The sequence below is a fragment of the Erythrolamprus reginae genome, chromosome 1, assembly GCF_031021105.1.
Source record: "Erythrolamprus reginae isolate rEryReg1 chromosome 1, rEryReg1.hap1, whole genome shotgun sequence".
In the NCBI taxonomy this organism is placed as follows: Eukaryota; Metazoa; Chordata; class Lepidosauria; order Squamata; family Dipsadidae; genus Erythrolamprus; species Erythrolamprus reginae.
In genome coordinates, this window is record NC_091950.1 from 17595769 (window position 1) to 17621167 (window position 25399).

The 25399-nt window shown below is 40.8% G+C and overlaps 1 protein-coding gene across 6 annotated transcripts in view; it reads left to right on the plus strand.

The window, feature by feature from the left end:
- Positions 1 to 6769: 6769 nt before the first annotated feature.
- The window catches only part of CRTC1 (CREB regulated transcription coactivator 1), a 168702-nt gene continuing 150072 nt past the window's right edge, over positions 6770 to 25399 (plus strand). For all 6 annotated transcript variants that reach the window (XM_070745769.1, XM_070745785.1, XM_070745802.1 and 3 more), the window contains exon 1: positions 6770 to 6923. In XM_070745769.1, the coding sequence (XP_070601870.1) occupies positions 6792 to 6923 (132 nt within the window). In that variant the 5' untranslated portion in view covers positions 6770 to 6791. The remainder of the gene's footprint in view (positions 6924 to 25399) is intronic.

Here is a 25399-nt window from a genome sequence, read left to right on the forward strand (position 1 = left end):
TTTAAGGAGCTTACGAAAGGCAAGGAGGGTGGGGGCAATTCTAATCTCCGGGGGGAGTTGGTTCCAGAGGGCCGGGGCCGCCACAGGGAAGGCTTTTCCCCTAGGCCCTGCCAAACGACATTGTTCTGTTGACGGGACCTGGAGAAGGCCCACTCTGTGGGACCTAACCGGTCGCTGGGATTCATGCGGCAGAAGGCGGTCTCGTAGATACCCTGGTCCGGTGCCATGAAGGGCTTTATGGGTGATGACCAACACTTTGAATTGTGCCCGGAAACTGATCGGCAACCAATGCAGACTCCGGAGTGTTGGTGTTACATGGGCATTTTTGGGAAAGCTCTCGCAGCTGCATTCTGCACGATCTGAAGTTTCCGAACACTTTTTGCATCGTAGCAGTATTCCAAGTGCGGCCTTACCAAGGCCTTATAAAGTGGTATTAACACTTCACATGATCTTGATTCTGTCCCTCTGTTAATGCAACCTAGAACTGTGTTGGCTTTTTTGGCAGCTGCTGGCTCATATTTAAATGATTGTATACTAGGACTCAAAGATCCCTGCGGTAAGTGCTTGGGCTGGTCCCTACTGTTTTCTTGATAGGTCTTTTGGGGAAATGGTTTGTCACTGCCTCCTTCCTAGAGCTGAGGAAGAGGGGCTGGCTCAAGATGACTCTACTGGCAACACTTGAACTCAATGACTCGCTCACTATTGCTAGCTTCAGTGCTTTAACCACTGCACAAAAGTGGCTCTCATAATCTATTTAGCTCTTTTTAAAAACAAGAGTTGCATTTTCATCCAAACTACTTGGTACTTCCTTAATTAAGTGCTTTGTATTGGTTTGTAAGTGTGGCTGATTTGCTTGCTTGCTTCCAAAACCCATTGAAAGAGAAAGCCATTCAACAAGACACATCAGGAATTTCCTGGAAGGTCTGTGCTCAATGACATTTGTATCATAACAGATGTTCGGGCTAATTGATGTTTCCCATCTCGATGACTTCATGCCTCTTGGGGAGATCTGTCGTTAGTTTTGGGAAAGCATCATTCACAATTTCTCTGTAATTGGTCGCGTGATGCTAGACCTCATGGGCCGTATTGTTTTCATTTGATCGTCCCACTTTTTTCAATCCGGATGATAATAATAATAATAATTTATTAGATTTGTATGTCGCCCCTCTCCAAAGATTCGGGGCGGTTCACAACAACAATAAACAATGCGGTACAAATCCAATATTTAAAACTATAGCTGTACTATAGCCACTCTGCAGCATGGCCAGGTTTCTCACTCAGCAGGAATGGATTCAAATGCTCCTCGCTAAGAAACATAGAAACATAGAAGACTGACGGCAGAAAAAGACCTCATGATCCATCTAGTCTGCCCTTATACTATTTCCTGTATTTTTATTTTAGGATGGATATATGTTTATCCCAGGCATGTTTAAATTCAGTTACTGTGGATTTACCAACCACGTCTGCTGGAAGTTTGTTCCAAGCATCTACTGTTCTTTCAGTCAAATAATATTTTCTCATGTTGCTTTTGATCTTTCCCTCAACTAACTTCAGATTGTGTCCCCTTGTTTTTGTGTTCACTTTCCTATTGAAAACACTTCCCTCCTGGACCTTATTTAACCCTTTGACATATTTAAATGTTTCCATCATGTCCAAGGGGGGAAACAGGGCTGGAAAAGGTGGGGAGACGCCTCTGTGGGGCCTCTCTAGGAATCTCCTGGGAGGAAACAGGGCTGGAATAGGCAGGGAGAAACCTCTGTGGGGCCTCTCTGGGAATCTCCTGGGAGGAAACAGGGGTGGAATAGGCGAGGAGAAACCTCTGTGGGGCCTCTCTAGGAATCTCCTGGGAGGAAACAGGGCTGGAAAAGACGGGGAGAAGTCTCTGTAGGGCCTGTCTAGGAATCTCCTGTTAGGAAACAGGGCTGGAATAGGGGGGGGAGAAGCCTCTGTGGGGTCTCTCTAGTAATCTCCTGCATTATTTACTTTTACATTGATTCCTTTGGGAAAAATTGCTTCTTCTTACAAACCTTTCTACTTAAGAACATGGTCATGGAACGAATTAAGTTCGTAAGTAGAGGTACCACTGTACTTGATGACCAGAAAAGTGCCAAGCCAACAATTTCCCACAGGCTTTTTCTAATTCTTGACAACATCCTATGGCCGAAACATGTTCCTCCAACACAAAACGCATTCTTTCCTCCATAGGATGGTGTGTATGTAAATCTACAAAGACACCAGTGCTAATCTCTGCAGGGAAATGGCAGTCTTCTCTGCCTCTTATATAACAAAGTGGCTGAGTCACTTTGGGTGTCACATCACAGATGTGTGAGACCTTTTACACAACCTGTATATTGCCGTCTGGATTTGGTGACATTTTATCTCACCTTTAAGCCAAAATTGCTACTCAATAGGAGCTTATTGAAAATAGGTTTTGAAGAACGAAAATGTGATCCGCGATGGAAAAAGAACCAGGTCAGTAGAGTGATAATAAAGCTTTTGCCTGCAAAAAGACTTTGAACTCTTTCCTTTCATCACTCCTCTATAACATTACCGGATTCCATAGTGTCATCCCCAAACCCCCAACACTTTACCCTTAGATTATCTACGGTTGACCTATCCAGATTCCTAAGAGGTCAGTAAGGGGCGAGTACAAATGCACTAGAGTGCCTTCCGTCCCCTGTCCTATTGCTCTCCTATATCTCCTATACCTTTCTTCTATTCCTATATCTCTTCTTCTATTCTTTCATTGATATGTTCTATTACTGTATCTTCTTTTCTATTCTTTCTTAGATATATTTTACTATGAGTATCTCCTCTATAACCTTCATCATGTATTTTACTATGTGTATATAGATATATACCCACTAAAACCCTCATTGTGTAAGGGACTAACTAACTAACTAACTAACTAACTAAATAAATAAATAAATAAATAAATAATAAACCTCTTCTCAACTCTATTCTGACATACAAAAATTAAATCTATGTCATCAATTTAAATCAACTCTGGATTAAAATAAATCAATAAGGATTTTTTTTTGTCTCCAGTGATTTCAAATCGGCTCAGGCTTGTGAAGAATGTTCACCTAGAAAGGGAGAGCAAGAACACTATAATTTCTGCCCTTTGTCTCGTTTTAAGCTTTTGGTGAATCTTAAGAATTGTGGCTGGTCAGAGATTGGATGAGTCTAATAAGAGCGGATGTCCTGAATCATAGTTAATCACCCCTTATTGCGCAGGCAAACTCAGTTTTTTTCACTAGCAAATATTTCCTCCATTGCTAGCCACTGAAATTCAGAAGAATTCTTTTTCTAATCCAGGAAGATTAATATAGCATATAAATGTTAATCAGTGTTATGGTGTAAGAGTACTATGTTACCCGTATCACATATGAAGTAGAACACAAATCTGGATATTGTCTAGTGCTTCTTGTAGATATAGTAGTCCTTGGAAGAAGCCGATTATCTAGGCCCTCAGCAGTCAGGATTCAGGCCTGGCTGCAGAATGGAAACTGCTTTGGTCGCGCTGATGGATGATCTCTGGCGGGCCCGGGACAGGGGTTTATCCTCTGTCCTGGTGCTTCTTGACTTCTCAGTGGCTTTCGATACCATCGACCATCGTATCCTTCTGCGCCGCCTGGAGGGGTTGGGAGTGGGAGGCACTGTTTTACAGTGGTTCTCCTCCTACCTCTCTGGTTGGTCGCAGTCGGTGTTAGTGGGGGGCCAGAGGTCGACCTCTAGGTTGCTCCCTTGTGGGGTACCTCAGGGGTCGGTCCTTTCCCCCCTGCTATTTAATATCTACATGAAACCGCTGGGTGAGATCATCCAAGGGCATGGGGTGAGGTATCATCAGTACGCAGATGATACCCAGCTGTACATCTCCACCCCATGTTCAGTCAACAAAGCAGTGGAAGTGATGTGCCGGTGTCTGGAGGCTGTTGGGGTCTGGATGGGTGTCAACAGACTCAAACTCAACCCTGATAAGACGGAGTGGCTGTGGGTTTTGCCTCCCAAGGACAATTCTATTTGTCCATCACCCTGGGGGGGAAATCATTCCCTTCCCCCTAGGCCTATACAATTTATGCATGGTATGCTTGTGTGTATGTTTGGTTTTTTAAATAAGTTTTTTTAAAATTATTTTAAATATTAGATTTGTTATATGTTATTTTATTATTGTTGTTAGCCGCCCCGAGTCTATGGAGAGGGGCGGCATACAAATCTAATAAACAAACAAACAAACAAACAAATAAATAAATAAAATTTATAATATTATAATTGGCTAATTTATTTCTGAATCATTTATTTACAGTTTGAATTACTCAAAAATTTCCAAGAGATCAGAACTACAAAAAGGAAGAGTCGAAGCAACCACATGCATATATGCATTTATTTTCACATTTTTTGAAATGTCTATATCCCTCCAAGAATGCATTTCAACTTGCAGAATTCCTTAGCTGCCATGGGACTCTGGGATCCCGTCTTAATTCCCCGAGTTCTGGGAATTCAGTCCACACAACTGAAATATTCTCAAAATTGGAAAAAAAATTGGGTTACAGTATTTGATATCTTTGAAAATCGAGTGAAATAAATTCATGGAAAGAGCCCCTATAGCTAAAAGAGAATGGCTGTACTGTATTAAAACACATAACTGCTCAGCCAGGATAGTTTGTTCTAAGATTGTTAACATGGTAGCCTGGGTTGGTAGGAAAAGAGTGTCTTTGAAAAATCTTGAAAGTATACAACATCCTGGTGTTATTCTGAATCCATTCCACAACAGAGTTTAATATCGGTGAGGGGATTGTCCTTAGCTTGGTGCACAAGAGCAGTTTTCCCCCAAACATCATCACTCTTCTAAACAAATAATTCCCTCAACACTGGCAAACTATTAAGTTTTGCACTACTATTACTACTATTACTACAATCTGTATAGTCTGGAGGACAGAAGGAAAAGGGGGGACATGATCGAAACATTTAAATATATTAAAGGGTTAAATAAGGTTCAGGAGGGAAGTGTGTTTAATAGGAAAGTGAACACAAGAATAAGGGGACACAATCTGAAGTTAGTTGGGGGAAAGATCAAAAGCAACGTGAGAAAATATTATTTCACCGAAAGAGCGGTAGATCCTTGGAACAAACTTCCAGCAGACGTGGTAGATAAATCCACAGTAACTGAATTTAAACATGCCTGGGATAAACATATATCCATCCTAAGATAAAATACAGAAAATAGTATAAGGGCAGACTAGATGGACCATGAGGTCTTTTTCTGCTGTCAGACTTCTACTAGTTTTTTCTCATCATTCCTACTACCTATTTCTTCCCGCTTATGACTGTATGACTGTAACTTGTTGCTTGTATCCTTAAGATTTTTATTAATATTGTTTCTTCATTGCTTATTTGACCCCTGCGACAATCATTGTTATACCTCATGATTCTTGACAAATGTATATTTTCTTTTATGTACACTGAGAGCATCTGCACCAAAGACAAATTCCTTATATGTCCAATCACATTTGGCCAATAAATTCTATGCTATTCTATTCTTGTTGGCTCACCTAGTGTTTCTCAACTTTAAGTTAAGAATTTGAATATATGTGGATTTCAACTCCCAGAATTCTCCAACCAGCATAGATTATGAATGGATTGGGAATCTGGGAGTTGAAGTCCACCCATTTTCAAGCTGTCAAAATTAGATTTGAACACTGAACTAAACGGCTGAAGATGGTGCAAATGTTGAAAGTACCCCCCCCCCCCAAAAAAAAATCCAGGCACCAAATTAAAGCTGTTACATAAATGCAGCTGCTGAGGAATAGGAAAGAGACATGTGAAGGGGAATTTAAAGGAGAATAAAGTCCCCCTAAAATAAAAAAGGACAACTAGAAATAGAATAGAATTTTTATTGGCCAAGTGTGATTGGACACACAAGGAATTTGTCTTGGTGCATATGCTCTCAGCGTACATAAGACAGAGAAAGCTTTGCTCTTTCAAAAAAGAAATTATTATTATTATTATTATTATTATTATTAATTAGATTTGTATGCCGCCCCTCACAACAGGAATAAAAATATAGCAGTGGAACAAATTTAATATTAAAAATATATAAAACCCTATCCTTATTTAAAAAACCAAACAGCAACATTCATACCAAACATAAAACAAAGTACTGTATTAAAAAAAGCCTGGGAGAAAGGTGTCTCAACTCCCCCATGCCTGGCGGTATAAGTGAGTCTTAGTGGACAGGCGGTCCGATCATGCGCAACACAGACGGCTTACTTGCCTGCTAAGTGTGAAAGGGGCCAGAGAAGATCCCCTCCCTCCGCGCAAGCGTAGAAAGAAGGATTCGGCCCATAGAGATAGGGGGGAAAAAATCAGTCTTGTGCGCCTGCTTGAAGGAGTTGCGATGAAACCGAGGAAAGGCACCGCGCGTGCGCCAAAGCGCCCGGCCCCGGGTTGGCTTCGCAAGCGGCGACTCTGCACTCCTTCCCACCTCCCTTTCCCCAAGTCTGCCTGTTCTTACGCCTGCGCAGTTCAGGCCCGTCCGGCTGCCTGTTTTTTTACTTTTTATTTTGAGTGGTTGTTGCTCAGGCGGCGCACGCGCAGAGGCGCGTGGTCCCAAGCCTTGCGAGCCTCTTCTCTTCGCTTCGGCCTCGTCTCCCTCGCTGGCGCGCCTGCGCAAGTCGTCGCCGCCTGGTTGGTGGCGGTGCCTGGAGCCCCCGGTGGGAGGGGGGAGTCGGGGGTGGGAAAGGGAGGGGGGGCAAGAGGAGGAGGAGGAGGAGGGATGCGGACGGGGGAAGATGGCGGCTGCGTCGTCGAACAACCCGCGGAAATTCAGCGAGAAGATCGCGCTGCACAACCAGAAGCAGGCCGAGGAGACAGCGGCTTTCGAGGAGGTCATGAAAGACCTCAGCCTGACGCGCGCCCACCGGGTGAGGAGGCCCCGTCGGAGGGAGAGGGAAGGATGGAGAGCGGGAGGGACCGCCGGACTGACGCGCTGCCCGAGTCCCCTCACAAACGCGGGGGCGAGGGGGGGGGTGACGGCTTGCATCGAAATTCGCCCCCCTTCTCTGTGGGGCTCGTTTTTAAAAGTCCCGTTTCCTGAGGAGAAGTCGGGGTGGGGGTGTCTATGAACACCCTTTTTTTCCTTTCCCCCCGAGAAAACTGGGGGGGGGAGTTTAAAGACCTCCCCCTCAATTTGAGGGGGAGGAATGAAGGAAAATAAAATGAAGTGGGGCGTGGGAGACGCCGTATCGACATCCTTTCCACCTCCCCTCACCGAGTGGGTGTGGGGGGGGGTTTGTAGAAAACGGAGGGTTTCAAGTTGAGGGGGGGCAATTGAGGGAGGGGGAGAACTGACGCCCCCTGATTAGGGATGGACCTGGGAATCAAAACAACAAATATTGGGGAGAAAATCTCCTTAGGAACAAGGGAGAAGTTAAACCCCACGGTTTAAAATGAATAAATCAATCCTGCAAGTGTAGTGATGATGATGATGATGATGATTATTATTATTATTATTATTATTATTATTATTACCACCACCCTTAGGAGTCATGGTTTATGTTATCTGCTAGGGGCCTTGGTAATTTGCGATCAAGAAAGGTAGGATGAGGATGTCACGAATACGTGTAAAAAAATATGCTGAATGCATTATCTTCCCCTTGCAAAAGAAATTGGCATTAAAAAGACCTGAGAGATGGAGTGCAAAGATGGATAAACTAAATAAAGGAGGTCAAGGGGGATGAAATGACCCACCTGTGCACTTATTTTTGGTAGGAGGAAGGGAATTGTGCTTTCCCAATCTATCATGGAGTTATTAAAAGATGGAGAAAGGATGAATGGATGGATGATAGATAGATAGATAGATAGATAGATAGATACATGATAGTAGCTAGCTAGCTATTATCTAGATAGATAGAGAGAGATGGAGATAGAGAGACAGACAGACAGACAGACAGACAGACAGACAGACAGACAGATAGGGGATTGATAGATAATAGATAGATAGGTGATAGATAGATAGATAGATAGATAGATAGATAGATGATAGATAGATAGATAGATAGATAGATAGATAGATAGATAGATAGATGACAAGCTTGGAAGGTGAGTTGGCCAGGAGAAGGAATCTTAATTCCATTCTGCTTCAAGTGAGGGATACTGGATTAATAAAGAGTAAGAATAGGGGTGGGGGAGCATGGGAATGGAGTTAACTTCCAAAACAGAAGGGATTGTAACACTTTTGTCTTTTATTAAATATCAGAGGAATAAGAGAGAATAAGTGGATTTTGATAAAAGAGGTTATAATGATGAACTCCTCTTTCCTCAAGGGATGGACCAAATTAATATTTTTAATAACCAACCAAACAGCAGGACTATTAGTATTATCCTTCTCATCTTTGCTATTACCTACTCCTTTTGGTATTTTATGACTATCACTTTGTTGGTTGTATCTTATGAGTTATCATTGTGTTGCTTGTACATATACTGAGAGCTTATGCACTGGAGACAAATTCCTTGTGTGTCCAATCGCACTTGGCCAATAAATAATATTTTGTATAATGGCAAATATGGGGAGGAGGTTAGAAGTGCCTATAATTTTAGGCAGATAATTCCCCTGCTCAATGTATAGATAATAATGTATACATCTTCCTTATAAGTATATGAAGAAATTGTAGAGTAAATCCCCTCCATATCCAGGAAATAATAACTCTCTTCCCAATTTATGGACCGGGAATTGAAGAGTCTTGCGTATATTGGGAGGAGTGTTTAATTAAAACATTCAAGATGTGTGGTAATTACATCTCATCTTGTTATGTTTGTAGTGAGGAGTTTCATGGCTCCCATTCTTTTATTTGTATATAAGAAAGGGCAGTATTGAGGGATAAAGCAGTATTATATGTATTTGTGGAAATGAAAATGGGGAAGAAATTAATTAGCCCTTAATTTATGCACAAGAGAATCAATTCAATCTCCCCATTTGCCCTCAGGAGTATATTAAGAAAAGGTTAAGAATCTTTTCCTGGATAAAAGAGAAATGTGAAAATGAAGGAAATGCAAAATTAGAAAAAGCTTGCATCTAATTTACATGGGTGTGTGTAAATTGTTGAAAGGATGACTTCTACCTATCTTTGCTTTTAGGTGGTGTATATTTTCCTGTAGGAAATAGTGAGGACATTGTGAGAAGCGGCTCTTTCCATTTGTTTAAGCTACTGCTTATTGTTAGATGAGCAGTGAGAATTACAAGGAAATTCCAGTCTATAATCTGGGATATTCATTCATTTAAGGAAACATGTATCCAGTGTTTAGGAATTGTTAAAAAAAATTGTTACATGGTTTTGTAGTGTGGGTCAGTGTATTCAGGTATCATAATACACTTAATGAAATATGGATTGTCATCAAGACACTGCTGTTATATCAGGGAGAATCATTCTTTTCCATGTTAGAATTCAATTAATGCTCTCCTGCTTGGGTGGAGTATCTGGATTTGAACAGACGGAAAAATATCTTTCCTTTGTATTCTGTCTGTCTCTGGGTGGAAATATATGAGATCAAGGATATTTAATATCCACTTGCTTTTACTGAAACAGAAAATATTGGAGAAAATAATTTTATTTCCTATCCTTGCAATGTTGTATAAAATCAGAGTTCAAGATAGTGCTTATATCGTTTTAGTATATAATATCTATGTGCTATGACAAATAGCACTTTATAACAAACAGTTGATTCCTTAGGAGTTGGTTTGGGCATTAGTTCATGTAGATTGCTTTATAACTAGGGGTTTGCAATGCGTGTTGTAGCCATATTAGTAATAAAATGTTACTCTTTTCTGAAGTCACTGTTCTTTTAGTGAGAAAGATTGGCTTTCTGCGGAAATTCAGTTATTAACTAAAGGGGAATGTTACATTTTCTAAATGAAATATCAACAGAATGATCAACTATCATCTTCTAAGAAATGACATTAAGATGGGAGAATGTCTGTTGCAATGCAGTTAGATGATTATAAACGTCATAATTAGAAACATTACAGTGGGGTAAAAACCTTCCTCTTTAAAAGTGCTGGTTGTCATCTATAAAATTCTACATGGCCCAGTTACTTGGGAGACTGTGTGTTTCTCATAGGATGTGCCCAACCATTCTGTTCTTGCAGGGTTGGCACACTCCATAAACAGTTTTGTCTATTGCAGAGGTCCCCAAACTAGGCAACTTTAAGACTTGTGGATTTCAACTCCCAGAATTCTCCAGCCAGCATAGCTGGCTGGAGAATTCTGGGAGCTGAAGTCCATAAGTCTTAAAGTTGTCAAGTTTGGAGACCTCTGGTCCATTTGGACTCCAGAATCACACATTTTTTGCAGCACTTTTGCATTCCTCCAGAAATCTGAATAGCCCTCAAAAGAGAAGACGCAGAGATTATTGTTGAGGAGATTGGTGACTACCTGGCTCCTCGCACAGCCAGGGAGAGTGAACACCTTTGTTTCCCTCCATCAGGCCTGTCTTTTCCAGCTTTTATCTTTTACTGATTTTATTGTAATGTGTTTATTTCTTCGTTGTGAGCTGCCCAGAATCATTGAGAGTCCGGTGGCAGATAAGTTTAATAAATGCTTATTTTACAAATGCAACTTTATTTGTCCAATTTCTATAGTCGCCCATCTCAGCCAAGTGACGGAATGGCTTAAGTTCTGAAACTAATAAAATAGTTAAAAACAATAAAAACATTCACGAAATAAATACAGCAGCCAAGATGGTTAGCCAAAAGATATTGACAAAATTGAACGGGTCCAAAGACGGGCTACAAGAATGGTGGAAGGTCTTAAGTATAAAACGTATCAGGAAAGATTTAATGAACTCAATCTGTATAGTCTGGAGGACAGAAGGAAAAGGGGGGACATGATCGAAACATTTAAATATGTTAAAGGGTTAAATAGGGTTCAGGAGGGAAGTGTTTTTAATAGGAAAGTGAACACAAGAAAAAGGGGACATAATTTGAAGTTAGTTGGGGGAAAGATCAAAGGCAACATGAGAAAATATTATTTTACTGAAAGAGTAGTAGATCCTTGGAACAAACTTCCAGAAGACGTGGTTGGTAAATCCACAGTAACTGAATTTAAACATGCCTGGGATAAACATATATCCATTGTAAGATAAAATACAGGAAATAGTATAAGGGCAGACTAGATGGACCATGAGGTCTTTTTCTGCCGTCAGTCTTCTATGTTTCTATGTTTCTAACTAACAGTACAAGCAAGGAATGGGTCCCTTAACACTTTTGGAACCCCTGGTTAAGGAACAAGTTTTAAAGCCTTATAAAAAAAGGGTTGGGTCTCCAGTAGAAGACTATTCCACAAAGCAGAGGCTACAGCAGAGAAGACCCTTCTTCTTGTTCCCTCCAATTGATATCCTTTGAGTGATGGGATTTGCAGCATGTCCGCAAAGAGTTAACAATGGAAATAATTGAACCAATGACTTTGTTTCAGAAAATGGATGGTATGAACATAACAGGATTTTACTTTTGCTATTATCAAGTTGTAGCCTGTTATTCCATGAAAAGGTCATCAACACTGCAGCATTTTTTTTGAAATAATACAAAAAAAGATGCTTCAAGGTACATACGAGGTGTGAACATAACATCTGTCTGCAACACTTTGAAGTAGCAGTTCCTTCCTCCTGGGTTTGTGGTGTTATCTTCTGGAGCTGCGATGTGATCTCAGGAAACACAAATTGGCTAAGAATTGTGAACCCACCTTTTTGGAATTAAACGAAGGCTACATCAGTGTCTCCTGTTTGGCAAAGAAAAACCTTGCTACCAATGTTGGTTTATAATGGTTATTGTGGTTATTATTATTAGATGTCAACCGAGGGGGAACATATATTTATAATAAATGAATACATATGGTCTAGTTTTTGATAGAGCCACATTGTGTGTTTACACTGAAGATCTATGCTGGTAAGGGCCAACCTGCAAATTCTTCCCACATATTAAAGATTGCAGCCACCATAAAAGTTCCTTCAAAGTTGAAATAAAAATACTTTTTTTTTCCCTGTAAGAGAAGTGGGATGATCACCTTATAAATGCCAACAGGATATTTAGGATCCTACTTAGTGTAAAGACATTTAATTTATTAGGGACAGTTCAAAAGAAGGCACTAAGAATGACGTAATGTGGAATGTAAATTCCATTACAAATTGGAACAGAAGAACAAACTGAGTTGAAGCGCACACTGTTGAGAATGTGTGTTTTCCTGTTTGTGGATCTTTTATTGTGGTAACTCGGTGCAGCCTGAGGTCTTTATGCTGAAGATAATTCCTTTATATATAAAGTCCGTTTCACATTTTGGTTAAATTCTTGCTGTCCAGATGTATTTTGTCATTTGGCGGGCCCCAGGGGAAGAGCCTTCTCTGTGGCGGCCCCGGCCCTCTGGAACCAACTCCCCCCGGAGATTAGAATTGCCCCCACCCTCCCTGTCTTTTGTAAACTACTCAAGACTCATTTATACCGCCAGGCATGTGGGAGTTGAGCTATTCCTTCCCCCAAGTTATGCATGGTATGTTTGTGTGTATGTTTGGTTTTATAATAAGGGTTTTTAGTTGTTTTATTATTGGATTGTCACATGCTGTTTTTATCATTGTTGTTAGCCGCCCCAAGTCTATGGAGAAAGCGGCATACAAATCCAATAAATTATTATTATTATTATTAATTATTATTAATAATTATTATTATTATTAATACTGATGTATGTATGTATGTATCAGAGGTGGGATTCAGCCGGTTTGGACTGGTTCAGGCGAACCGGTAGTAGCGACTTGTGAGTGGGCCCATCCACCTGCCGGGCGCAATTCTGCCCTATATCACTGTGGTTTTATGACACTGCAGACATAGCGCACAAGCAAATTGCCATGTTTTTTAACAGTGCGCACGGTCATGCTCACATTTTTAATTCTGGGCAAACCAGTTGTTAAATGATGTGAAGCCCATCTCTGCTATGTATTTATATATGTTACAGTGTTCCCTCGATTTTCGCGGGTTCGAACTTCGCGGAAAGTCTATACCACGGTTTTTCAAAAATATTAATTAAAAAATACTTTGCGGGGTTTCCCCCCCCTATACCATGGTTTTTCCCACCCGATGACGTCATATGTCATCGCCAAACTTTCGTCTGCCTTTAATAAATATTTTTTAAAATAAACTTTAATAAATAAATATGGTAAGTAATAATCTGAATGGTTGCTAAGGGAATGGAAAATTGCAATTTAGGGGTTTAATGTGTTAAGGGAAGGTTTGTGATACTGTTCATAGCCCAAAATAGTGTATTTACTTCCGCATCTCTACTTTGCGGAAATTCAACTTTCGCGGGCGGTCTCGGAACGCATCTCCCGCAAAAAGTGAGGGAACACTGTATCTTGTATTATTATAGAACTGAATCATGTGTCAGACTATAAGAATTAGAAAAGTTTGGGCTAGAAATGAGGCAAATGTGGATTTCTGAAGGAAGATCAGGATATGCATTTAAAAAAAACGAATAAGACACATGATAGGGAATTCCAGTTATGTCCCATAGTATTGGATGGCAAATTAATATTTAGCTACACGGTGTGAGCTATTTGAACCAGTCTGGACTCTTCATTTCTTGTTACCTTCACACTAGTGTTCATTGTTGCAGAAGAACAGATGTAGTTGATATGGAGAATTAAACAGGACGTGCTGTGGGGTGTAGAGACATTTATTGGGCTATATTGATGGTAATGGTTTATAGAGGGCTGATGAAAGTGATGTAGCTCTGTGCTCTGCTGTTTAATGCGCCCTTTCTGATGAGTTCTGAATGTCATTGACAACATTGTTAAATCACTGTGCTACTTACTATTACTGCATTTGGCAAATCAGTAAGAGTTGTGAGGGTTTCTCACCCCCACCCCCCATTCTTAAGCAAACTTTTCTGGTTGTTCTTGTATATTGAATACATTCAAACATGGAATTGTGGCATCCATGGGAAAATGCAGTGCAGATACTGTACTGTAATATTCTTGTAATATCTTAATTGGCATCCAGTGCTTGAAAATACGTTTTCCTCCAGCTCCTCTAGTCCCTTGTGGTTATTGCAAAAAAAAGAAAAAAAGAAAGAAAAAGTAACTACGAATTACAGAGTGATCATTAAAGCTGTGAGTCTGGCTTTACAGTGTTCCCTCGATTTTCACGGGTTCGAACTTCGCGAATAGCCTATACCACGGTTTTTCAAAAAATATTAATTAAAAAATACTGCACGGTTTTTTCCCCTATACCACAGTTTTTCCCGCCCAATGACATCATATGTCATCGCCAAACTAATAATTTTTGCAAATAAATAACAAAAAGAATAATTATTGTTAATAAATAATTATGTTTATAAATATCAGGATCACTAAGTGTCTTATTCAATGGTGAGTACCAGTAATAATGGTGAGTAAATGGTTGTTAAGGGAATGGGAAATGGTAATTTAGGGGTTTAAAGTGTTAAGGGAAGGCTTGTGATACTGTCCATAGCCAAAAATGGTGTATTTACTTATGCATCTCTACTTCGCGGAAATTCGACTTTCGCGGGCGGTCTCGGAACACATCCCCCGCGGAAATCGAGGGAACACTGTATACTCATCCAGGAACAGTTTTACATGGATTTTTGAAAAACGAATTTCCTTCTTAAATTTTATGGAGCCTTGTTTTTTCACTGTCATTCCTTTCTCTGTATTATCTTGTACTTCGTGTCCATTAGGGTATTTGTGTACTTTTTCTAAGGGTCTAAGATAGCCAAGTAATAAACAAATGATTACATTTATTATTTGTTTTCCAATAGATTTTATAAATGGTTCTGCCAGGTTCAGCAGCTTGCTAATATTGTTAATGGTACTTTTTTGGTAGCTCTTTATTAATTGCCTTAATTGTTCTGCCGACTTATTTATTTATTTGTTGGATTTGTATGCCGCCCCCTCCGCAGACTCGGGGTGGCTAACAACAGCAATAAAACAGCATATAATAGTAATCCAATACTAAAACAGTTAAAAACCCTTAGTATAAAACCAAACATAGGTACAGACATACCATGCATAAAATTCTAAAGGCCTAGGGGGAAAGAGTATCTCAATTCCCCCATGCCTGGCGGCAGAGGTGGGTTCTAAGCAGCTTACGAAAGGCAAGGAGTGTGGGGGCAATTCTAATCTCTGGGGGGAGTTGGTTCCAGAGGGCCGGGGCCGCCACAGAGAAGGCTCTTCTGCTGGGTCCCGCCAAGCGACATTGTTTAGTTGACGGGACCCGGAGAAGACCCACTCTGTGGGACCTTACTGGTCGCTGGGATTCGTGCAGCAGAAGTTAAAGATCTTCAGAATTTATCCCTTGCAGGACTGATAACTCCATGCTTCCTTCAGTAAAATCCTCTATCCTTTGCCCTATGTTTGAAGTATGCTAATGTGCAATTATTTTTGTTACAATGGCAAAAGTGGTGGTAGGAGAAACATCACTTTTTCAAACTCTGCTGTTTCTGTAGTGCCATGTTCCTTTTTATGTATATCTCTGTATCTGTATCTCTTGAATGGCACCTAAGAGTGATGCAAATCCTTCACATTCTTTGAAAGGCTCTGAAATTTTGGTTGGGAATCATTTGGGCAACTGATTCACATGTTTTCATGATTATTTATTATTTTATACGGAATTTTAAAGATGCCTGCTCAAAGCAGGTAGAATCAATTTTTTTTATTATTATTATTATCATACTCGTTTATTTATTATTGCAAAAAAAAAATTATATCACCCGATCATAGAGCTCTGGTAAGTGTGCAACAATAAAGATAATACATAGGAAATAATAAAACCGTATACAATTAAACAGTATTATGGCTCATCAATATAGTTATGCGCCAAAACCTTATTTAGAAAGAAAGGTTTAGCATCGTCATAAATGCCAAAAGGAGTAGGGGCCAGGTATATTTTGGGGATAGAAAATTCCATTTGTTTCAACACTTCTCATGAATTGATATTTCTCCAGGTTGTTGTTGTTTTTAATTTAAAATTGGTGCTTTTCAATCAATCTGGGTCATAGTTGTCCTAAAGCTCCTTTTTCAAGAGGCAACTGGACTTTCTGGTTTTTCTTTGAAGATGTTTTGCTTCTTATCCAAGAAACTCTTTCAGTTCTTCTGAGGGCCGAAGAGCCTTCTTGGATGAGAAGGTCTTAAAAAACAAACCAGAAAGTCCAGTTGCCTCTTGAAAAAGCACCTTTGGAACATTAAAGGTAGGAGTTGTTGTTTTTTTTAAAAAAATGTGTTGTGTGAATACTGCCTAAATAGGAGTGGAATATGTGAACTGGGGAAAAAATGAAAAACACCATCTTCAAATTGTGACATTAATTCCTTAGTTAGACATTCTGACTTTCCTTAGTTTTGGTTAGGGTGGGATGCCTAGTTTATCCCTCTGTCAATTGTCACAGACACTCTTTGAGATTAATAAGTGTTCTCCCAAGGCTGCTTCATTGAGCTTCCTAATTAAGGATTCCGTTTTGATCCACATAGTGTAGAAACATAGATAGAAACATAGAAGTCTGACGGCAGAAAAAGACCTCATGGTCCATCTAGTCTGCCCTTATACTATTTTCTGTATTTTATCTTAGGATGGATATATGTTTATCCCAGGCATGTTTAAATTCAGTTACTGTGGATTTATCTACCACGTCTGCTGGAAGTTTGTTCCAAGGATCTACTACTCTTTCAGTAAAATAATATTTTCTCATGTTGCTTTTGATCTTTATATTTTGCTGTGAGCCGCCCCGAGTCCGCGGAGAGGGGCGACATACAAGTCTGAATAATAAATAAATAAATAAAATCTTTCCCCCAACTAACTTCAGATTGTGTCCCCTTGTTCTTGTGTTCACTTTCCTATTAAAAACACTTCCCTCCTGGACCTTATTTAACCCTTTAATATATTTAAATGTTTTATCATGTCCCCCCTTTTCCTTCTGTCCTCCAGACTATACAGATTGAGTTCATGAAGTCTTTCCTGATACGTTTTATGCTGAAGACCTTCCACCATTCTTGTAGCCCGTCTTTGGACCCGTTCAATTTTGTCAATATCTTTTTGTAGGTGAGGTCTCCAGAACTGAACACAGTATTCCAAATGTGGTCTCACCAGCGCTCTATATAGAATTCACCTTACTCCTTAGTGTTGATGAGATTTTGAATCTGGCCCTTGAGTGATCATTTGGTGAATCTGGTTGTGCTGTGGTGCCATGTAGTGAGTCAATTGGGCTGATGGGATTGATGGCAAACATACACACCTATTGTGTCAGAAACCGGAGCTCTTATTCTCCTTACATTGGGGATTGTGTAGCTTGTCAGCTCTGCACAGCAAGGCTTTTGCCTCGCTTTAACTTCAACGGTGTTTTAAGTAAAATATGGCTGGTTAGAACAGTGGGTGCTTTAGGACATTATCCCCATTCATGTCCTGCCAACTAATTGTTTCTTCATGACTGAACAGAGAGCAGAACTATTCACGTGGTTACTTTGCCAATTGTAGTGTATCCTCTCATCTTCCCGGTAGGAAAATATATTGTAAACAGTCAGCAGAGCTTCACAAAAGAGAGTGACAAAAAAGTCAGTGGGGGAAAGAAAACATGTTTTGCAGGGTGTGTGTGTGTATGGGGGGGGGAAAGTGTTCAGAAAACACATCATATGTGCACCTGGTTGATCTTGGCATTGGTTCTGTATGTTTCATGGACCTGGTTTTAATTTTCTCTGCACAAGAAAATAGGTCTGAGCAAGCATTTTCAGCTTAGTGCTAAATACAGGTTTGTATGCCTGAATTCAGTCTCCAAATGGCTAGGTGACAAATTATGAGAAAGACTTTTACTCTTCACATTTGGAATACAGTGTTCAGTTCTGGAGACCTCACCTACAAAAAGATATTGACAAAATTGAATGGGTCCAAAGACGGGCTACAAGAATGGTGGAAGGTCTTAAGCATAAAATGTATCAGGAAAGACTTCATGAACTCAATCTGTATAGTCTGGAGGACAGAAGGAAAAGGGGGGACATGATCGAAACATTTATATATGTTCAGGAGGGAAGTGTTTTTAATAGGAAAGTGAACACAAGAGCAAGGGGGCACTATCTGAAGTTAGTTGGGGGAAAGATCAAAAGCAACATGAGAAAATATTATTTTACTGAAAGAATAGTAGATCCTTGGAACAAACTTCCAGCAGACGTGGTTGGTAAATCCACAGTAACTGAATTTAAACATGCCTGGGATAAACATATATCCATTGAAAGATAAAATACAGGAAATAGTATAAGGGCAGACTAGATGGACCATGAGGTCTTTTTCTGCCGTCAGTCTTCTATGTTTCTATGTTTCTATCAGTTGAACTATTAATTCTAATTGGGTTTTGAATGTAAAATGAACTTGGTAAAACAGGGATTTTGTTATTTGTGTCTTTAGTATGGAAGAGTTAAGAAGATAAAGTTGCTTGATACTGAGCACCCAAATAATATATGCCAGAGACCAGTTTCTAGCGCTAGTGTAAGCTCACAGCCCAATCGATGCACTGCTTGTTTTGGGCAAAAATAGGCAGAAGCATTATGTATGCTGCTTTGAGTTGTACAAAGTAAAGGTAGGGTATTATTACCTGTTCACAACAGTGAAGTCACAGCTTTAAAGTGCCATGTTTTTTGGAATATAAGATATGCTGGTGAATAAGACACACCAAGATTTCAAAGAGGTAAGTAAGAAAAAAAGGGTTTTGTCCTCCTTGACCCCCAGGAGCACTCTGCAGGCCTCCCAAACCCTCTGTGCACCCCATTTTTTGCAAAAATGGACCTGTTTTTAAAAAAATGGGGCACACAAAAGGTTTGGGAGGCCTGCAGAGTCCTCCTGGGGGATAAGGGAAGTCAAAAATGTCTCTGTTTTTGCAAAAAAAGGCCTGTTTTTCACCAGTTCTTTTTGTTGTTGCAAATATAGGGTACACAGAGGGTTTGGTAGACCGACAAAATGCTCCTGGGGGCTGGGGAAGGCAAAAATTCCACTTTTTGCAAAAAAATGCCCTGTTTTTCACATGTTTTTTTCCCAAAGATGGGGTGTTTTTGCCTTTCCTAAACCCCCAGGAGCACTGTGCAGGCCTCCCAAACCCTTTGCCCACCCCATTTTTGCAAAAAATGGGATGCAGGGGCGGGGCTTTGGGAGCCTCAAAATGGCTGTATTCAGTGTATAAGATGCACCAACAATTCCACCCTCTTTTTTTGGGAGGGGGGGGAGTGTGTCTTATAATGAGAAAAATAGGGGTTTTATTAGGGTTGGCCCTGAGATGTATCATGTTCTACCCAATAACCTGGAATGTCCTTATGTGTTGTGTTTCTCCAAAAAGACGACCCACATTGAAAAGAAGCCCTATCATGTTTTTGAGCACATGGGATCAAATTAAGCCCTATCCACAAAATTAGCCGTAATTAAGACCCCACCCTGGGGTGCAGGGGGTGGAGTATGCAAGTAAAAAATAAGCTAGATTGGGGGTGATGGAGCTGCCCTACTTGCCAAGCCTCACACATCCCGAGACCTTCTTTGTCTTCTTCTGCGGCCACTTGCCGCCATTTGCACACATCAACCTGGTCTCCATTTTGCCTTTAGATGCCTACTGGAAGGCATCTGTGGCCAATACCAGAGCTCTGGATCGATCCGGAATTTTGTTATCAGCTGCAGATGCCTTCTGGACAGCATCTGAAGGTTAAATGAAGGCTGGGGCGATGCATGCGAGTGGTGGCAAGATGCCGCAGAAGAAGTGGGCCAGCAGTGGGCGGAGCTGCCAGGGCCATCACTGTGAGGGAGTCAATAATTATAGCCCTCAAAAAGAAGACTTAGCCGGTTTTATAGGGGTCAAAAGACATTAAGACCAGGCCTTCGTTTTTGGAGAAACATGGTATCAAAGTAGCATGTGTGCAGATTCAAACCGTGTGGTCTTTTGTTACTGACAGATGGAAATTTTGTCGGTGTGCAAACTTTTCAAGTGCTGTCCCAAGGTTTTTTGGTATGGCACTCACCCAGTGTGCCGATAACCATTGGGATCCCCATGGCAGGTTTATGTCATAATCTTTCTGTTTCATGTTCAGATCGTGATACTTTGTGATCTTTTCCAATTCTTTGTCTTCTATTATCCCCTGCTTCAGTTCAATCCCAGTTAAAGATGGTGTGTTATGTGTTAAGGCTTTCTTCCCAGTTTGTCTTCAGAAATACCACAATATTTTAACCTGCTTGTTTTCAACTACTTTTTCAGCTCTATAGTCCTACCAATTTTTCATTACCAGAACATGATAATTTTTACAGATGTTCCAGTGAATCATTTTGGCAACTGTGTTATGTTGTTATTTATAATCAGTTTGTGCCATCTTCTTGCATGATCTGAGCATATAATCTGGTGTTTCTCCTGCCTCTTTCCACAACCTGCGCTTTAAATCGTCTCATGATTTTTCAGTTTTCTCACCTTGATTGCATTAGTTTAACAGTCTAAAACCAAGCCCTCAGTTTTTTTCTTTTTTTAAATGTTTAATGCCTGATAGGTTTTATCTTTATTCCGTTTCCCCTCAATCTTTTGTAGAAATTGACCATGCGGTGCGTTTCCTTGCCAGCATTCTGTTTACATTTTTATTACATTATTTCAGTATTCACTTCTTGTTTCCTGCACATTGAGTTCTTGACTGTCTTTTACATAATCAACCAATACACTCTTTTCCTCTTTGACAGTTTTTTTTGACCTGAAGTAAACTTCCGTCTCCACTTCTGTTGGGCAGATATAATCTGTCATTATCACTAGAGTGATATACAGTGGTATCTCTACTTACGAACTTAATTCGTTCCGCGACCAGGTTCTTAAGTAGAAAAGTTTTTAAGTAGAAGCATTTTTCCCATAGGAATCAATTCAAAAGCAAATAATGTGTGCAAACCCATTAGGAAAATCCAAACGTTAAGGCTTAAAAAATAAACGGCAGGCGGACAAAGTGAAGGCTAACAGAGTAGAGACAGACAGCAAGGAGAAGCGAGGAATGGAGGTCCTAACGAGGCTAACACCGCCCCAAATCGCTTCCAAAATCACCCCTCCAGATGCTTCCTATGCCACCCCAAATCACTCCCAAAATCACCCCTCCAGATGCTTCCTACACCGCCCCAAATCACTCCCAAAATCACCCCTCCAGATGCTTCATATGCCACCCCAAATCGCTCCCAAAATCACCCCTCCAGATGCTTCATATGCCACCCCAAATCGCTCCCAAAATCACCCCTCCAGATGCTTCCTACACCGCCCCAAATCACTCCCAAAATCACCCCTCCAGATGCTTCATATGCCACCCCAAATCGCTCCCAAAATCACCCCTCCAGATGCTTCCTACGCCACCCCAAATCGCTCCCAAAATCACCCCTCCAGATGCTTCCTACACCGCCCCAAATCACTCCCAAAATCACCCCTCCAGATGCTTCATATGCCACCCCAAATCGCTCCCAAAATCACCCCTCCAGATGCTTCATATGCCACCCCAAATCGCTCCCAAAATCACCCCTCCAGATGCTTCCTACACCGCCCCAAATCACTCCCAAAATCACCCCTCCAGATGCTTCATATGCCACCCCAAATCGCTCCCAAAATCACCCCTCCAGATGCTTCCTACGCCACCCCAAATCGCTCCCAAAATCACCCCTCCAGATGCTTCCTACACCGCCCCAAATCACTCCCAAAATCACCCCTCCAGATGCTTCATATGCCACCCCAAATCGCTCCCAAAATCACCCCTCCAGATGCTTCATATGCCACCCCAAATCACTCCCAAAATCACCCCTCCAGATGCTTCCTACACCGCCCCAAATCACTCCCAAAATCACCCTCTCAGATGCTTCATATGCCACCCCAAATTGCTCCCCAAATCACCCCTCCAGATGCTTCCTACACCGCCCCAAATCACTCCCAAAATCACCCCTCCAGATGCTTCATATGCCACCCCAAATCGCTCCCAAAATCACCCCTCCAGATGCTTCATATGCCACCCCAAATCGCTCCCAAAATCACCCCTCCAGATGCTTCCTACACCACCCCAAATCACTCCCAAAATCACCCCTCCAGATGCTTCATATGCCACCCCAAATCGCTTCCAAAATCACCCCTCCAGATGCTTCCTATGCCACCCCAAATCGCTCCCAAAATCACCCCTCCAGATGCTTCCTACACCGCCCCAAATCACTCCCAAAATCACCCCTCCAGATGCTTCATATGCCACCCCAAATCGCTCCCAAAATCACCCCTCCAGATGCTTCATATGCCACCCCAAATCACTCCCAAAATCACCCCTCCAGATGCTTCCTACACCGCCCCAAATCACTCCCAAAATCACCCTCTCAGATGCTTCATATGCCACCCCAAATTGCTCCCCAAATCACCCCTCCAGATGCTTCCTACACCGCCCCAAATCACTCCCAAAATCACCCCTCCAGATGCTTCATATGCCACCCCAAATTGCTCCCAAAATCACCCCTCCAGATGCTTCCTATGCCACCCCAAATCGCTCCCAAAATCACCCCTCCAGATGCTTCCTATGCCACCCCAAACTGCTCCCAAAATCACCCCTCCAGATGCTTCCTACACCGCCCCAAATCACTCCCAAAATCACCCCTCCAGATGCTTCATATGCCACCCCAAATTGCTCCCAAAATCACCCCTCCAGATGCTTCCTATGCCACCCCAAATCGCTCCCAAAATCACCCCTCTAGATGCTTCCTACGCCGCCCCAAATCGCCTTCAAAATCACCCCTCCAAAAGCTTCCTACGCCACCCCAAATCGCTCCCCAAATCACCCCTCCAGATACTTCCTACAGCAGCCGCAGCCGAGAGAGAAGCAAGGGTTCGTAAGTAGAAAATGATTCGTGAGTAGAGGCAAAAAAATCTTGGAACACACGGTTCGTATCTCGAAAAGTTCGTAGGTAGAGACGTTCGTAAGTAGAGGTACCACTGTAGTTCACAGGGAGTACCATTATCTTCCTTTTTTTTCAGCCTGTCTAACTCAGCATGGATAATTTCAGGTATGACACCGATATTGATGGTTTTGGTGGTGTTTCCACCATTCAATTATGTTTTAAACATTTTTCTCATTTATATATATATATATTTTAATCACATTTTTCCCCTGATCATGCTTGATATTATCCAACTGTAAAATACTTATAGACTTGATCCTGATGGCTCCTGATGGTATGGCCATTCAGTATTTGAATTCCATTACTATTCATAATGTTTCTAAGTCATGCTACTGTAGCACATTTCTTTGGGCCAAATTCCATTGCTATATCTGATCTTAAAAAATTACAGTAGTCCCTCGCTATACCGCGCTTCACCTACTGCGGCTTCACTTCATCGCGGGTTTCTGAGGAAGCCGATCGGCAGATTTAAACAGCCCGCCGAACTCTATTGGCAGGTTTAAAAAAAAAATATCTAAAATTGTAAATACTGTATTTAAATACTGTATCTAAAATAAATACTGTGTGGGAAGGGTTTATAAACACTTAAAACAATGAAAACTTACCAAACAATTACAATATAAATACTTAAATAAGTACTATCAGTCGATAAATTTCCCATCGCGGATTTCACCTCTCGCGGCCAGGTCTGGAACGTAACACCAGCGATAGGTGAGGGACTACTGTACATTATTTGTCAATGACTGGATTTTCGTTTTTGGTATTCCAAAAAGCTGCAGCTCATCCATATAAAGCAAATGTGAGATTTAGTAGTATTTTTTGTTGTTTATTAACCAAGATTTGTTTTTGTCAAAATCAGTGAGATCATAGCAAAGACAAATAACATGGATGATCCCGAGTCACTCCAGATGCCTCTCCTAATATTGACAAATCCATTTTTTCTCATATACAGCCACCAATTCTGTCTTCCACTGATTCATTATTTTTTCTATTAACATTGTAAAGTTTTACTGACACCAGTTCTTTCGAAACTTTTTATAATCCAGCCATGTGCAATGAATCAAATGTCTTTTTACAATCTTTCCATACCTTAGGTATGTTTTTCACCATTTGCAATTGTCTAAAACCATTTTACCAATCGGTGGTTGATCTTTTGTACTTATTCTTTTCATTTATTTCTTTTCTCTTCTACTGGAATAATGTTATTTTCTTCTAAATAATCTTGGCTGTTGTCTGCTAAGGCAGTGATTTTCAACCTTTTTTGAGCCGCGGCACATTTTTTACATTTACAAAATCCTGGGGCACACCACCAACCAAAATGACACAAAATGACACCCTAAGACACTCTCCTCTCTTTTTCCATCCCTGTCTCCTCCCCATCCTTGTGTGTGTATACACACTCTTGAACCATTTCCAAAAACAGATGAGGGCTGGGTTTTTCTCTCTTATTCTTTGGGTGCTTTTTATCATATGCTTTAAATCAAGAGTCACTTCTCTCTCTCTTTTGTTTCTCTCTCTTTCCTCTCATTCTCTGTCTCAATCATTTTCTCATTTCTCTTTTTTTCCTCCCCTTTTGCTCATTTCTCTCTCTCCCTTCCTCTCCTTTTCTCTCTCTCTCTCGCTTTCTTTCTCTCTCTCTTGCTTTCTTTCTCTCTTTCTTTCTTTCTCACTCTCACTCTCTCAGCAAAAAGTTGTGAGACCGGAACCTGAGCTTCCTTCTTCGCGGCACACCTGACCATGTCTCGCGGCACACTAGTGTGCCACGGCCACTGGTTGAAAAACACTGTGCTAAGGTATTATGCCAGTGAGTAATTTAAATGTTATAGACAAATATGTTATTGGCCTGTAGTTTCCTGGTGGTGTCTCTTTCCTTATGTTTTGGAATCAGTTAAATTTTATCAGTTATTAAATAGTCACTGATATTGCCTTTATGCAATAGTTCATGAAGGTATAACTAGCTAATCAGGTATTTGAGCCAAAAGCCATGTCATTGCTTATTTCCAGTAGATGTCCAGTTTTGAATCCTTTTCACTTGATCTTTAACCCATTCTGCTGTTGTTTGTTCTTCCATTTGATTTTTACTAAATTCATCTTGACATTCTTTTATCCATCCAGCATTTTTATTATAGCTTTTCTGGGTCTCTCTTAGATCTTTTCAAAACTGGATTGTTCCCTTTTTGTTTGGTTTTCCATTTTCAGAGTTTTTATTGCCATTTATACTTTGGTAAAATTATCTCTACTCTCATTGAAATAGCTGATTTTGCTTAAATTGGATTTGTTCCTCATAATCTTACATTTTGCCTGCTACTGCAGTTATTTGCTGTTTTATTGTTTTCAAAGTTGCTTCAGTTTTTCTGCTGCTAAGCCAATGGCCTGGACTTGATTGTTACATTCTTCCATTTTTGTGCTTTTGTGTTCTTTAAATTACTCACATCTGATCTTAATTCC